The sequence below is a fragment of the Lycium ferocissimum genome, chromosome 10 (genome assembly GCF_029784015.1).
Source record: "Lycium ferocissimum isolate CSIRO_LF1 chromosome 10, AGI_CSIRO_Lferr_CH_V1, whole genome shotgun sequence".
In the NCBI taxonomy this organism is placed as follows: Eukaryota; Viridiplantae; Streptophyta; class Magnoliopsida; order Solanales; family Solanaceae; genus Lycium; species Lycium ferocissimum.
Genome location: NC_081351.1, coordinates 21420715 through 21433689, shown reverse-complemented (window position 1 = coordinate 21433689; position 12975 = coordinate 21420715). Strand labels below are relative to the sequence as shown.

Below are 12975 nucleotides of genomic sequence, written 5' to 3'. Positions count from 1 at the left end.
GCCAAAGTTTTGCCTTAAAAGGCAAAACTCTACCTTAAGGTAAAGTTTTGCCTCAAAACTCTACTTGATCAGGCAGAGTTTGACTCAAACTCTACCTGATCAGACAGAGTTTAACTGCAAACTCTATCTTAAAAGGTAGAGTTTCAAACTCTATCTGAAGGTAGCAAAATTCAGCCTGCAGGCAAATCTCTGCCTTGTGAATCCAAACTCTACCTTACGATTTTTTTTTTTTTTTAATTTTTGACTGAACGAGGATTTGAACCCGAAAGCAAGAGGTTCTAGCAAAGGACAAAATTGAAGATCACCCCAAAATAAGGGCATTCCTGCAAATTGCCCAATAAAAAAGTGTTTTTACGCATTTGTTTTGAAGCCAAAACAACAAAAATAAGCCATAAGCTAGAATTCATAACTTATGGCTTTTGGCTTATAAGTCAAAAACCATAAACCCGTCCAAACGGGCTCTATGTCTAACTATTGGTATAAAAGTTAATTACCAAGAAAAAATAATTATAACACATTGATATATGTTCTTAACACTAAATCACAAGTTCGATATACACACCCACACGAATAAGTTTTTTTAGCCAAACCAGGAGTATTAGAAATCACTTATTGTTGGAAGGCTAAGAAATCATTTAGCTCCTCCACCCGAATATGAGAATTTTTACTCACTAAACACCGTAAAATATATGTAAGAAAAATAGAAAATTAGTTATATTTTCCATGGAAAACAGCCCCCAAAATATATTTTCCATCGTACCGAACACACTAACACAATATTTATGATCTTAATTAACTATAAATTGTATATAGGGCTCATCAATCATCCTTAAAGAAGCACTTATCCCAAGTCGATTTGTGTAATCTTTGTACTCATACAATTCCTACTGTAATTTTGATAGCACAACAACAAAACAAAAAACAAAAAAAAATGCAAAACTCCATATATAGTGACAAAATGTATCTGGAAAAACACACTTTTTCACATAAAACTTTATAGACATTGAACAAATATGATTAAAGTTGACAAGATTTCCCGCGTAAGCAATATGAATAGTGAAGTTAATGCTGCTTGAAAAAAGGATATACTTTACTTCAAACTTCAATATTCTATGTAAAATGGAAAAGAATTCAATAAAAGTTTAAACACACAACAAAGAGAGGCCTTTGAGGAATTGATCTAACAGTTTATTCTATGATCTCCATTTTTTTCCATTTTCTGTATTGATTCATTAAAAGCTAGGATATCCCCTCTCACAGAAGTACGACGCTACACGACGAGAAGCATACGGGAAAAAAAATAGTCCTTTTTCTTCACTGAATTCCAGAATACAAACCATACACGAGATTTATATCGTTTAATAGTCATCGCCTCTCGATACCACCTCTTTGCAAGTCGGACGAAGTAAAATGGTGTGCTCAAACTGAGATACATAGCTCCCTTTAATATCACAAAGTGGAGGATATGGCTGCCAAAAGAAAAAGCAAAAGACAGCAAAACTTCAATTTTGGATCATGATAGAGGCATAAATCACGTGGTAACGACTTTACTGTTGCTCCAAGCCTCCTATATTAGTTAACAAATATAGGAAGATAAATTTAAATCTAAGATAAAAGGAAAATATAGAAGTGTTGAACGACGCTATAAATGTCATAAGCAAAGGCTGTACTCCCTCCATCTCAACTTTTGTGAAGGCGTTTGATTGGGCACAAGTTTAAGATGAAAGGAAAACTTTTGAAACTGTATATTTGTGGGACTATAAATCATCTCATTAAGGGTAAAATGGAAAGTTTGAAGTTAACAACAACATAGCCCGTGTGATCGCACAAGTGGGGTCTGGGGAGGGTGGGGTGTACGCAAAGAGTCGAATTTTAACGTTTAAATTGGTACTAAATATAGAAAAGTGTCATTCTTGTTGGGACTGACTAATAAGGAAAGAGTGTCACATAAATTGTGACGGAGGGAGTATTAATTAACAAATATAAGGAATTGTGCAGCCAAGCCTGAACGTCACAATTGAGCCAAACTCATGAATGTAGCTTGAGGTCGGTCACATACCTGAACAATTCCAGCATCACATAAGTTCTTCAATGCCATCAGATATTTTGTCTCACCAAGGCGGTCTAGATAACGTCTGCAGAATGCCAATGTCGAGAAATTCTTATTTATTGTTGCCAGCAGTTGTTTAGCTCTGGGTAGCCGCAATGGAATGTGTCCGATATCAAAGTTTTTCATATAATGGCTGCATTCTAGATCTTCCCTCACATATCCCTTTCCTAATACATGGAGATACGAGACGAGAATTAGTTTTGCCAGTTACATTAATGTCACTCTTTCACACAGAAAACGGAAATTACCTGTTGATCCAAAGGTCTCAATTGCATAAAATTCACCCTCTTCCATTTTGGTTTGTTCTCCTCCTTTAACAATTGGAACAGACTTTCCTGCATGGATTTGATACTGCCCAACACTGTGCCCATTCAGATTTCGGATGCTCTTAACTGCCAATTGCACAGCATTAGTCAGAATTTGATTTTAGAAATAATCAGAGAGTTGATAACAATAAGTTTTCATAATTGAATCTTGGGTAAAGAGGACTAACCCCCAAAGCGAATTTCACTCAAGGGGTTAATTCAATCAAATATCAGCTTGGCTTTTTCAAGTCATTTATACACTTCAGATAACCCTCACAGTTTTAAAGGGGAGGAATATTAACAAATCCAAGTATCCAGTCCGAAATAACACTAAATAATGGGTAGTGAAGTTCAATGTCTTTGTAAGCTCACCCAACTCAAAGAAAAAAATCAACCATACACGCACAGAAGCCCGGGTAATACAGCAAGACTGAAAATACTAAGGTAACTTTAAAAGTCCAGCAAATATAATGTGGACTATCATACAATTCAATATATACGGCTGCTAAATAAATTACTTTGCCTATCGACATATAGGTCTTTTTCTCCACGATGTTATGTCATGACATAGGTCATTTTTTTATGACAAGAAAACCCGCAGCAGCTACCCTTCGAGTGCGCCCAGGGTAAACCCCGCTCCTGTGCAATAGCCCGCAAACCACACAGGAGAGATAACCCGCACTAGGCAAGCCATGTACGACGAGCTCGTCGTAGATGGGGGGTTTCAAACCTGAGACCTCCATTTTGAAAGGCCACGCTCAACCAACTGCGCCACCCTTGCGGGTTCTACTTTATTTTGACACAGGTTATAACAAAATAAAGTAGAAATAAATGCTTTTACTACTTATCATACTTTTGCATATATCGTACCTTGGAACAACTTCCCGTTGATTTCGACTTCATAGGATTCCATAACCTCTTGGATTGCAGCACCAACATCACAAAGGCGTACATCAATCCCTGCTTCCTAAATAAATAAATAAATGTCACATGAATGGACCCTAAAAACTTATCAATGATTCCAATAAACTATAGCAGCCGTTTTGGGCGAAGACTACTAATTTCCATAAAGAAATTCTTATTTAAGCAATATCCACCTTAATGCCAGTATTTGTGGCTTCCCGTGAAGCTTCAAGCAGCGGATCAAACATAGGATTGAAAGCCACAGTAAATGCACAGTCCACAATACGTCCTGCAAGTAACAACAGGTTAAACCATCCCCTCATTATTAACATAAACAATAATGAAAGAGTGGAAGAAAAGACTGTTTCGATGCAGGGAGGCACTTAAGAACGTGATACAACAATGTTACAATATTAGACTAGAGATAAGGCCATAATATAGTCTAGATTGTGAGGGATAAATTAATTATGGGCTATGGCTAGATAAGGAGGATTGTACAACGACAAGAGTATGGCTGGATTCTAAATTGTCATAATTTGTTTTCAAAATCACAAATTTATTTATGTTAAACCAGGCGGTGTTACTTTTACAAGATACATGTATGCATAAAGTTCCCATACCCTACAATTTATCTATAAAGTTGGTGTTTCAAAGCACAGATATAACACAGAAAATAAAACCGTAACCCGCATTACGATGTCTTGAACCCTTATAAGTTTCCTTCCTCTTTTTTTTTTTTTTTTTTTTTTTTTTTCCTTGCCACCAATCTGCACATGGCCCAGTCTGCTATCAATTTCTATCGCTGTACTATGGACAACTCACTGAATGTTTTGACAAAAGCGTAGATCAACGCCCATAAACTACGTCATAACAGGAGATAACATACTATTTCCCATGTTTTTTTAATAAGAACCAGCAGCTCAGGACACAAGTTGACAAAACCTTCTCTCCTTCTCAGTTTTATCTGTGTTGGAAAATAATATCCACATGAACAATATTCACCACCAAAAAAAAAAAAAAGAAGAAGAGAACGAGAGAGTAACAAGACACCAAATCCTTTTAGTGTGAAAAAATATAATACTCGAACTGAGCATATTACAAGACACCAAGTCCTTTTAGTGTGGAAAAATATAATACTCAAAACTAAGCAAATATAATATCACTATAGTGAGAAATTTAAAACTTGGTAATCTCAAAAGACTACTACAAACGTAAAAGAGATAAGACTCTTTATTTCACACACTTCACTAAAATACTACTCACACTTTCTGTTTCTTCTCACAGACTATTTTCTTACACTGGCTGTGGATTGCTCTCTCTACTCAATATTGCTTCTCACTCTTTTTGGTGTGTTTACAATTGAGGTAAACCTCCTCAATTTATAGGGCAACAAACTTGGCCTCCAAGTTCACAAAAGACGAGAGCTAAAAACAAAGCAAAATTTGTTAGCCACAAATTTGCGTTCTTAGAGCCAAAGGATTTTCATAGGCACATGCCTATATTGGGATGGACCCCACAAATCTCCTCCTTAATTTTGACCTTTTCAGTCTCATTCCAAGTCTTGATCTCAATCTTGAGAATCTTTAGGAGCATAGCCTATGCTCATGTACCACAACAACGGAGAGCTAAACTTGATGATCGAAGTGTCAACTAATTCTTTATTAGCTACGACATGAGTTCAAAAGGCTACAAGTTAGACAACTAAGCAACGACAAAGTGGTGGTGAGTCAAGATGTTGAATTTGATGAAGAAGCGGCATGGAATTGGGAGGCTTAGGAAGGAAGACCATGGCACCTACAAAGGATGTAACCACCTCTTTCTTTGGAAATGTTGCATCTCCTTTTTCTCAAGAAAGTTCAAGTGAGTCCGCAGAGGAGAGAAAAATTCAAGATCTCTATGACGATACCGAAGAAGTTACTAATTTTAATTTTTGTATTGCCTCTTTGTTGATAGTGAACCAATAAACTATGATGAAGTTGTTACAGACAAAAGGTGAAGGCAAGTCATAGATGAGGAGATTAAGACAATAGAAAAGAACAACACTCGAGAGGTAACAACTTCCTCTGGGGGTCATCAAGCCATTGGAGTGAAGTGGATCTACAAGGCAAAGAAGAATGCTCATGGACAGATACAAGGCAAGACTTGTGGCTAAACACTACAAGCGAAGGCATGGCATTGACTATGAGGAAGTCTTATGCAAACGTTGCCTGCATGGAGACGATTCGTTTGCTTATCTCGTTGGCGGGGCAATGAAGTGGAAGATTCATCAACTAGATGTCAAGTCAGCCTTCTTGAATGGCTATCTTGAAGAGGAAGTCTATGTTGAGCAACCATTGGGCTTTGTGGTCAGAAATCATGAAGATAAGGTGTTAAGGTTGAAAAAAGCTTTATATGGAATTGAAGCAAGCTCCACGGGTGTGGAATAGTCGTCACATTGACAAGTATTTTCAAGACAATGGGTTTACTTGTTGTCTCCATGAATAAGCTCCTCACATTAAAGGTCATACTAATAGAGATATTTTGCACATCCGTCTTTATGTTGATGACCTTATTTTTACGGGTAATAACCCAATTTTGTTTGCAGTTTTCAAGAAGCTATGTCACATGAGTTCAAGATGACAGACATAGGACTCATGTCATATTACTTGGACCTAGAAGTGAAGCAGATGGGTGAAGACATCTTCATATCTCAAGAAAGTTATACAAAGGAGATTCTGAATAAGTTCAACATGCTTGATTGCAACCCTGTGAACACGCCAATAGAGAACACAACAAAGTTATCAAAGTTTGAAAAGGTGGACTCCACTCTTTTCAAAGGTCTTGTAGGAAGTTTGAGTACTTGACAGTGCAAGGCCAAATATAGTCTTTGCGGTTGTAGTAAGCTTGAAAATTGCTAGACTTATTTTTTGCAACCTAAAAGATACGATTGGCTTCGGACTATTTTATTTTTATTCTAGGGATTTCAACTTTGTGGGATTTGCGATAATGATTACGCGGAACAGCGGAGATATTAATGATAGGAAAAGCACAACTGGTTGTGATTTTGTTGGGTGGTTATGTTATTTCTTGGAGTTCAAAGAAACAATCCATCGTTACTCTCTCAACTTGTGAATCTGAATATGTGGCTGCAACATCTGGTACATGTCATGGTATCTGGCTTAGAAGATTGATGAAAGAGCTTAAGTTGCAACAAATTGAAGCCACAACAATTTAGATTGACAACAAATCCGCATAAGCACTTGCCAAGAATTATGTGTATCCTGATCGAAGCAAGCATATAAATACAATATATCACTTCATCAGAGAATGCATTGGCAAGGAGAAGGTAGAAACTCAAATATGTGAAATCTCATGATCAAGTCGCAAATATTTTTACAAAGCCTCTCAAGTTGAAAGATTTCCGAAGATTGAGATCATGACTTGGAACGAGACAGCAAAATCAAAATTAAGGGGGAGATTTGTGGGGTCCATCCCAATATAGGCATGTGCCTATGAAAATCCTTTTAACTCCAAAAAGCAAATTTGTGGCTAACAAATTTGGCTTTGTTTTAGTTATTTCTTTTGTGAACTTAGAGACCAAGTTTGTTGCCCTATAAATAGAGGAGGTTTTCCTCAATTTACACACACCAAAAAGGGTGAGAAGCAATATTGAGTAGAGAGCAAAAAAATATCACTATAGTGAGAAATCCAACACTTGGCAATCTCAAAAGACTACTACAAACTTAAAACAGATTGACACTCTTTTATTCCACACACCTCACTATAATACTACTCGCACTCTTTTTCTTCTCACAGACTATTTTCTTACTGTTCGAGTATTGTATTTCCACACTAAAAGGACTTGGTGTCTTGTTACTCTCTTGTTCCTGTTATTTGCCGTGAATATTGTTCTTGTGGATATTATTGTCTAACAATTTGCAGTCAAGATAGCATCTCATGCTACATACCCAAAAAATGAACCTTTTTCGGTACTCACAAACTCCATTATGATTTCGAAAGGGTTCGGAGGGCTTATTGAAAAGTATCAGTCTCCACAAGTCAAGTGGCTTATTGAAAAGTTGGGCTTTTACCAACTTATCAATGTTATTTAACTGAATTTTAGCCTCTTTAAGTAAGATTTTGTCTGACTAAAATTGTGTGGATTTTGTCTCACTAAAATTGTGTGGTCTCAAGTGTATGTGCTCAAGAGGAGAAAAAGATGAAGAAATATATCAAAAAAGTTGACGAAAAAACAATTTCAATAAAAAAGATGAAGAACTGGAAAAGTTTGTTTGCTCCGCACTTTCAAACGTCTCCTCGTTTTGGATAAGCAGGCAAGACCTAAAGTTTGTTCTGCTCCACTTTTTCAAACGTCCACATTTTGCTCCACGTTTAGGGCTGCAGACGGGCAATTTTGGAAGCTGTGAAATTTGTTTTTATTCTCTATAAATAGAACCTTTAGCGTAAAGTTTAAGTATCTTTGGCTTGGGAGTAAGGCTTTGAAGAGGATTTCTAACACCCCACACCATGGACTGAAGATTGGAGTTCCACATTATCACCATGTCGTCATTAGTGAGGGTGTAAATCTGGAAGATCATCTTTCAATGTTGTGGGATCACCACACTACATATCAAGCCAAAATCACACTAGGAGACTATTTTTCATCTTCGAAATCCCTTCCCATAAACCTGTCCCAAATGATGTTGAGAACTCCACAACGATAACCAGTCATAATCATCACAACTTTAGTGAAGATTGATCACCTTCCTCTACATGGCACTCCCCAGATGGATTCATAGCCATTTTCTTCTTGGTGCTTGTTCTAAACATCCCATCTACAAGTACCCGAGAACCCCCCCCCCCCGCCCCGCGTATAGGCGGCAACCCTGTCCCAAAAGGTATTCGTTGGTCTGTTTTTGTTCCATCCTAAAGGAGATCTCTCAATAACCTCTGCAATCTTTTACTAATTGAAGCCAGGATTAGAGTATAAGACACAAAAATATGCTGGATAATATGTATTTACAAGCTGATTCTCCCTAATTTAGAAACATATATTTTTCCACCCTCCTATCTCCTCTCAAACAACGAACTAAGTTTAGATGGAGTGGTAGTGAACACCGACAGATGGAGCAAGTGAGTCGTAGGGGTCCTGAAGTGAAAGCGGGAGCCAATCCCTCCAGATGGACCGTCAAAACAATATAAAAAGTTCAATAAAATGCCAAGCATTTCAATAACAACATGGTTCTTTTTGTACTCCACTACCATACACCTGATATAACATCACAGGAACTACTGTCTAACAATTTCCAACCAAAAGACAAACATTTCGATACATAAGTTGATAATGACACTAACAACAGAAACTACAAAATCCCATACGAAAAGCGCCTTAATGTCTAACACAGATGAAAGATAGATAACATTACCATCGATATGGGTTCCAAAGTCCAATTTCATTACATCATCATACTGAAGCACAGTTTTATCTCCCAAATTGGGAGTCCAATGAGCTGCAACCCTGCGATGAGAAATAGAGAAAAAGTGACAAAATGAAAAAAAGAAAGCACAAGAAAGGAATGTGAACATGAAATAGGTCAATTGCTATATTCTGTTCTAAGATACTGTCCACTAACAATATTCCAAATCATGCTAACATCAGTCTCACATACTTCTTTTTAAAATCAAATTTCTAGCCTGTTTGTCCAAGCTTCTGGGAAGCCAAAAGTGCTTCTTTTTTTCTTTTATTTTTAAAATGTACTTGTTTTAGAAAGTTGAGGTGTTTGGCCAAGCTTTTAGGGAAAATAAGTGTGTTTTTGAGTAGTAGCGGAAGCTGTTTTTCAAAAGCTAAAAAAAAAGTATGTTTTTCCCCAGAAGCATTTTTGAAACATTAGTCAAGCACAAAGTACCGCTCTAATATTGGCAAAGGTACTTTTAAATAAATTGATTAGCCAAATAGGCTATTAGTCACATTTAACAGCCAAAAAGGACAACACAAAATTGCATTACCAGTTCAATGAGCATCCTGTAGGGAATGCAATGCCAGCTTGAAGACCGTTCTCTGATATCAATTTCCGAACCATATTCTCCAAAGTTTCACACAGGTCAATCATTAACATCCCAGGCTTAGCAATTTGCCTGATGTATTTCCGAACCTGAGGGTTGGAAATTAAATAAACATAACATAGATATATAATTAACAAAAAACTTAAATATTTACTGAGTCTTACAACTAAGTCAGGAAAAAAAACTACTAGCCTGTATGAACATAGGTACTGACCTGACGATGAACTTCTGCTGCTTGACGGACAGAATTATAAGTTGGTTTTTCCAGACGCTCCAATTCCCTCTTTTCCTCGGATGTAGTCCTCCACAAGTTGCTACATAGAACATCAGAAAGAAATCATCCAAAAATACTCGAACTTAGTTTCAGTTTTGAAGAATGAAGGATAAATGGAATAACAACAGATAGTAAATTCAAGTATACATACTCATCTTTGTATTGTTGAATTTCACCTTCTGGATATTCTCCAGAAGGAAAAAGCTCAGCTACAGGAATAGAAGGTGGATCAGTTTGCTGAGGTGGCTCCTTTTTCTTCCTGCATTTGCAAATAAAGAAATGAAACATGACTCTTAAGGAGAAGCACAAGAGAAATTCTTGGGTTGGAGCATCTCTCACTTGCTCTTGTTTTTCTTCTTCTTCTTCTTTGCAGCTTCTGTAAAATCGCAAATACAAGGCGCATGTATTAGAGGTGACCAAATGAATTTAGTACCTAAAGGGAAATGAGGCCAGCGGCCAGGCTATGAAATAGATCACATTGTCTTTAATTTTTAATTTTATTGTTTTTATAGGTTGTTCTACAAAGTGGTGGTTAGACGGACTATGTTGTATGGGGCGGAGTGTTGGCCAGTTAAGATCTCTCACGTTCAAAAGATGAAAGTTGCCGAGATGAGAATGTTGAGATGGATGTGTGGGCACACCAGGAGTGACAGGATTAGGAATGAGGCTATCCGGGACAAGGTGGGAGTGGCCTCGGTGGAAGACAAGATGCGGGAAGCGAGATTGAGATGGTTTGGACATGTGAAGAGAGAGACACGGATGCCCCCGAGTGCGGAGGCGTGAAAGGTTGGCCATGGATGGTTTCGGAAGAGGTAGGGGTAGGCGAAGAAGTATTGGGGAGAGGTGATTATACGGGACATGGCGCGATTCTGACTACCGAGGACATGACCTTAGATAGGAGGGTATGGAGGACTCGCATTAGGGTAGAAGGCTAGTAGATAGTATCGTTTATCCTTTCATATTAGTAGTCGCACTATCGCGATATAAGTTCTTGTGCTTTGATTTCTGCTACTATATGTTATTTTCTGTGCTTTGATTATCTTATTTTATATCCGTGATAAGCACGCCCTTGCAACCGCTCCATCATGGCTTAGTCGCTTTCGTTATTTTCATTTTCATATTGCTTTGAATTTCTTGGCCTTATCCGACCTCTTTTTATGCTTTCTATGAGCCAAAGGTCTTTCGGAAACAAAAGTCCTACCTTGGTAGGAGTAAAGTTCCGCGTACACTCTACCCTCTCCCCGCGTTGTGGGATTCCACTGGGTTGTTGTTGTTGTTGTATTGTTTTTCTAGGTTATGGCGTCTGAACATTCTCAGCTGTTAGGTGAAAGATATACACACACACTATCTTAGCTCTTCCACTTTAACCTCAAACTTTGTTTATAACAAATTCCAAAAGACAAAATGCTTCACCATTCCAAGCCTTCCACCACTCTCAATAAAGTGAATGTGCAACTGCATTCTTCACATCATGTATCTCAAAGTAAGACAGTTAAACCCCATCAAACTTCAAAAACTTGTACCTTTTCTTAGAATCAAAAAATAACAATCAATACCGTATTTCATTTCTTCATAAAGGTAATAGCATTAATCTATGCAAGACCGGTAAGAAACTGTTATTAACACTTTCAAGGGGAAAAGAAAAACATAAAAATGTAAAAAGAAAAGGGATGTACATTCATTCAATCATTCACAAGAACTTAATATGGTACTAAATTTTTAGCATTTTCTTCGACTTGAAGGATTACCTGTCGTCGTCGGCTCATCCAATGTCAAGCCATCAACTTTCTCCTCAACCTCCTTTTGCAATGAGGAAGTAGACTCATTGGCCTCAGATGTTCCTTCTACAACTACGGAAGCAGAACTCGGCTCTACCATTGCCATTGTCAATGTCTAGACTGCAGTGGATATCCAAGTGTGGAGTGTTGGCAGGAGGGTGTTAGAACAATTTCAGGTAAGCAATAAAAAGGCAAGGCAAGGACTCAAAAACCGAGACAAAAAGGAGAAAAAGAACTCGAAAATGGCACAGCTGAGAAATCCCTTTGCAAAAACGGCACCAAAAAGGAGAAAAAGAACTCAAGGGATAATCCTAAAGCTTATTGGAAAAGCAATAGCATCTGGTAACACTAACAGTTAGCAGCAAATAATCCCAATTTTCAAGAATCATTAACCAAACTTGGTTGAACAAAAAGCACAAACCTTTACAAGGAAACTTAAGCCAATGATAGAGATAAGAAAATTCAAAGATATAAAAATACAAACTTTCTTGAAATAGGATAAAAAACTTAAAGAATGAGAATAATGGGTAACACTAAAAGAGTTAACAGCACAAATTCAACTGATAAAAGCCAAAAAAAAAAAAAATCAAATTTCAAGAATCATTAACCAAACTTAGTTCAACAAAAAGCTTCAACCTTTACAAGGAAACTTAAGCCAATGATAGAGATAACAAAATTCAAAGATACAAAAAAGCAAACTTTCTTGAAATAGGATAAAAAACTTAAAGAATGAAAATAATGGGTAACACCAAAACAGTTAACAGCACAAATTCAACTTATAAAAGCAAAAAAAAAAAAAAAAAATTTAAATCATTAACCAACCTTGGTTCAACAGAAAGCTTCAGCCTTTACAATGAAATTTAACCCAATGATAGAGAAAACAAAATTCAAAGATACAACAAAACTAATGGGCAACACTAAAACAGTTAACAGCACAAATTCAACTGATAAAAGCCACAAAAAAAAAAACAAGTTTCAAGAATCATTAACCAATGGTTCAAGAAAAAGCTTCAACCTTAACAATGAAATTTAAGCCAATGATAGAGATAACAAAATTCAAAGATACAAAAAAAAAAAAACTTTCTTGAAATAGAATAAAAAAAATAAACTGAAAGAAAGAGTAAGAAATATGAATATACCTGAAGAAAAAAGAAAGAGTTGCAGGCGTTTTAGCAAATACTTGCCCTAGCTTTTATTGAATGAGAAAGGAAATTAGGAGTTTTGGTAATTTTGCTTTGCCAGTCAAACAATGACTATTAAAATAGGAGTAGTAATTTAATAGTAATAAAGTACTAAGGGGTCTTTTTGGTACACGGAATAACGTGGTCATTAAGTTTACCTTCTATCAAACGAATATAAAATGAAGCCCAAATTTAATAATGTAATATTTCACCTTATTCAATTAACTGTGAGATTATTTTATTCCATCTCTTAGATGGGATTGCGTACCAAACGACTTCTAAAATGATAAGAAATCGATTTGAGGAAAATATCAAAACAATACTTAAAACGCGGAATTAAAAGATAACAAAAAATTAGGAGACGAGAATTGAAGAAAGGGGA

The 12975-nt window shown here is 36.6% G+C and overlaps 1 protein-coding gene across 3 annotated transcripts; it reads right to left on the bottom strand.

The window, feature by feature from the left end:
- Nucleotides 1–1089: 1089 nt before the first annotated feature.
- Nucleotides 1090–12700, bottom strand: LOC132032790 (methionine aminopeptidase 2B-like). Of its 3 annotated transcripts, XM_059422510.1 has the most exons (13): nt 12553–12700; nt 11383–11564; nt 9974–10010; nt 9786–9893; nt 9575–9674; nt 9304–9449; nt 8724–8815; nt 3513–3607; nt 3286–3382; nt 2359–2502; nt 2060–2277; nt 1326–1469; nt 1090–1217 (listed from the first exon to the last, which is right to left on the bottom strand). In XM_059422510.1, the coding sequence occupies exons 2-12, from the start codon at nt 11516–11518 to the stop codon at nt 1359–1361; spliced, it is 1284 nt and encodes a 427-aa protein (XP_059278493.1). In that variant the 5' UTR covers nt 11519–11564; nt 12553–12700; the 3' UTR covers nt 1090–1217; nt 1326–1358. The 3 variants fall into 3 exon arrangements, with proteins under 3 accessions (XP_059278493.1, XP_059278491.1, XP_059278492.1); XM_059422508.1 differs by having other exon boundaries at nt 1090–1469; nt 12553–12699; XM_059422509.1 differs by having other exon boundaries at nt 1090–1469; nt 11383–11532; nt 12552–12698.
- Nucleotides 12701–12975: the final 275 nt, after the last annotated feature.

Excerpts from the sequence above, each read along its gene's own strand:
- LOC132032790 (XM_059422510.1), bottom strand. The coding sequence starts at position 11,518 with ATGGCAATGGTAGAGCCGAGTTCTGCTTCCGTAGTTGTAGAAGGAACA. Across the intron at positions 9,894-9,973 it reads AAGAAGAAAAACAAGAGCAA|GAAGAAAAAGGAGCCACCTC; the intron begins GTGAGAGATGCT and ends TTGCAAATGCAG. Across the intron at positions 9,675-9,785 it reads ATTCAACAATACAAAGATGA|CAACTTGTGGAGGACTACAT; the intron begins GTATGTATACTT and ends TGTTCTATGTAG.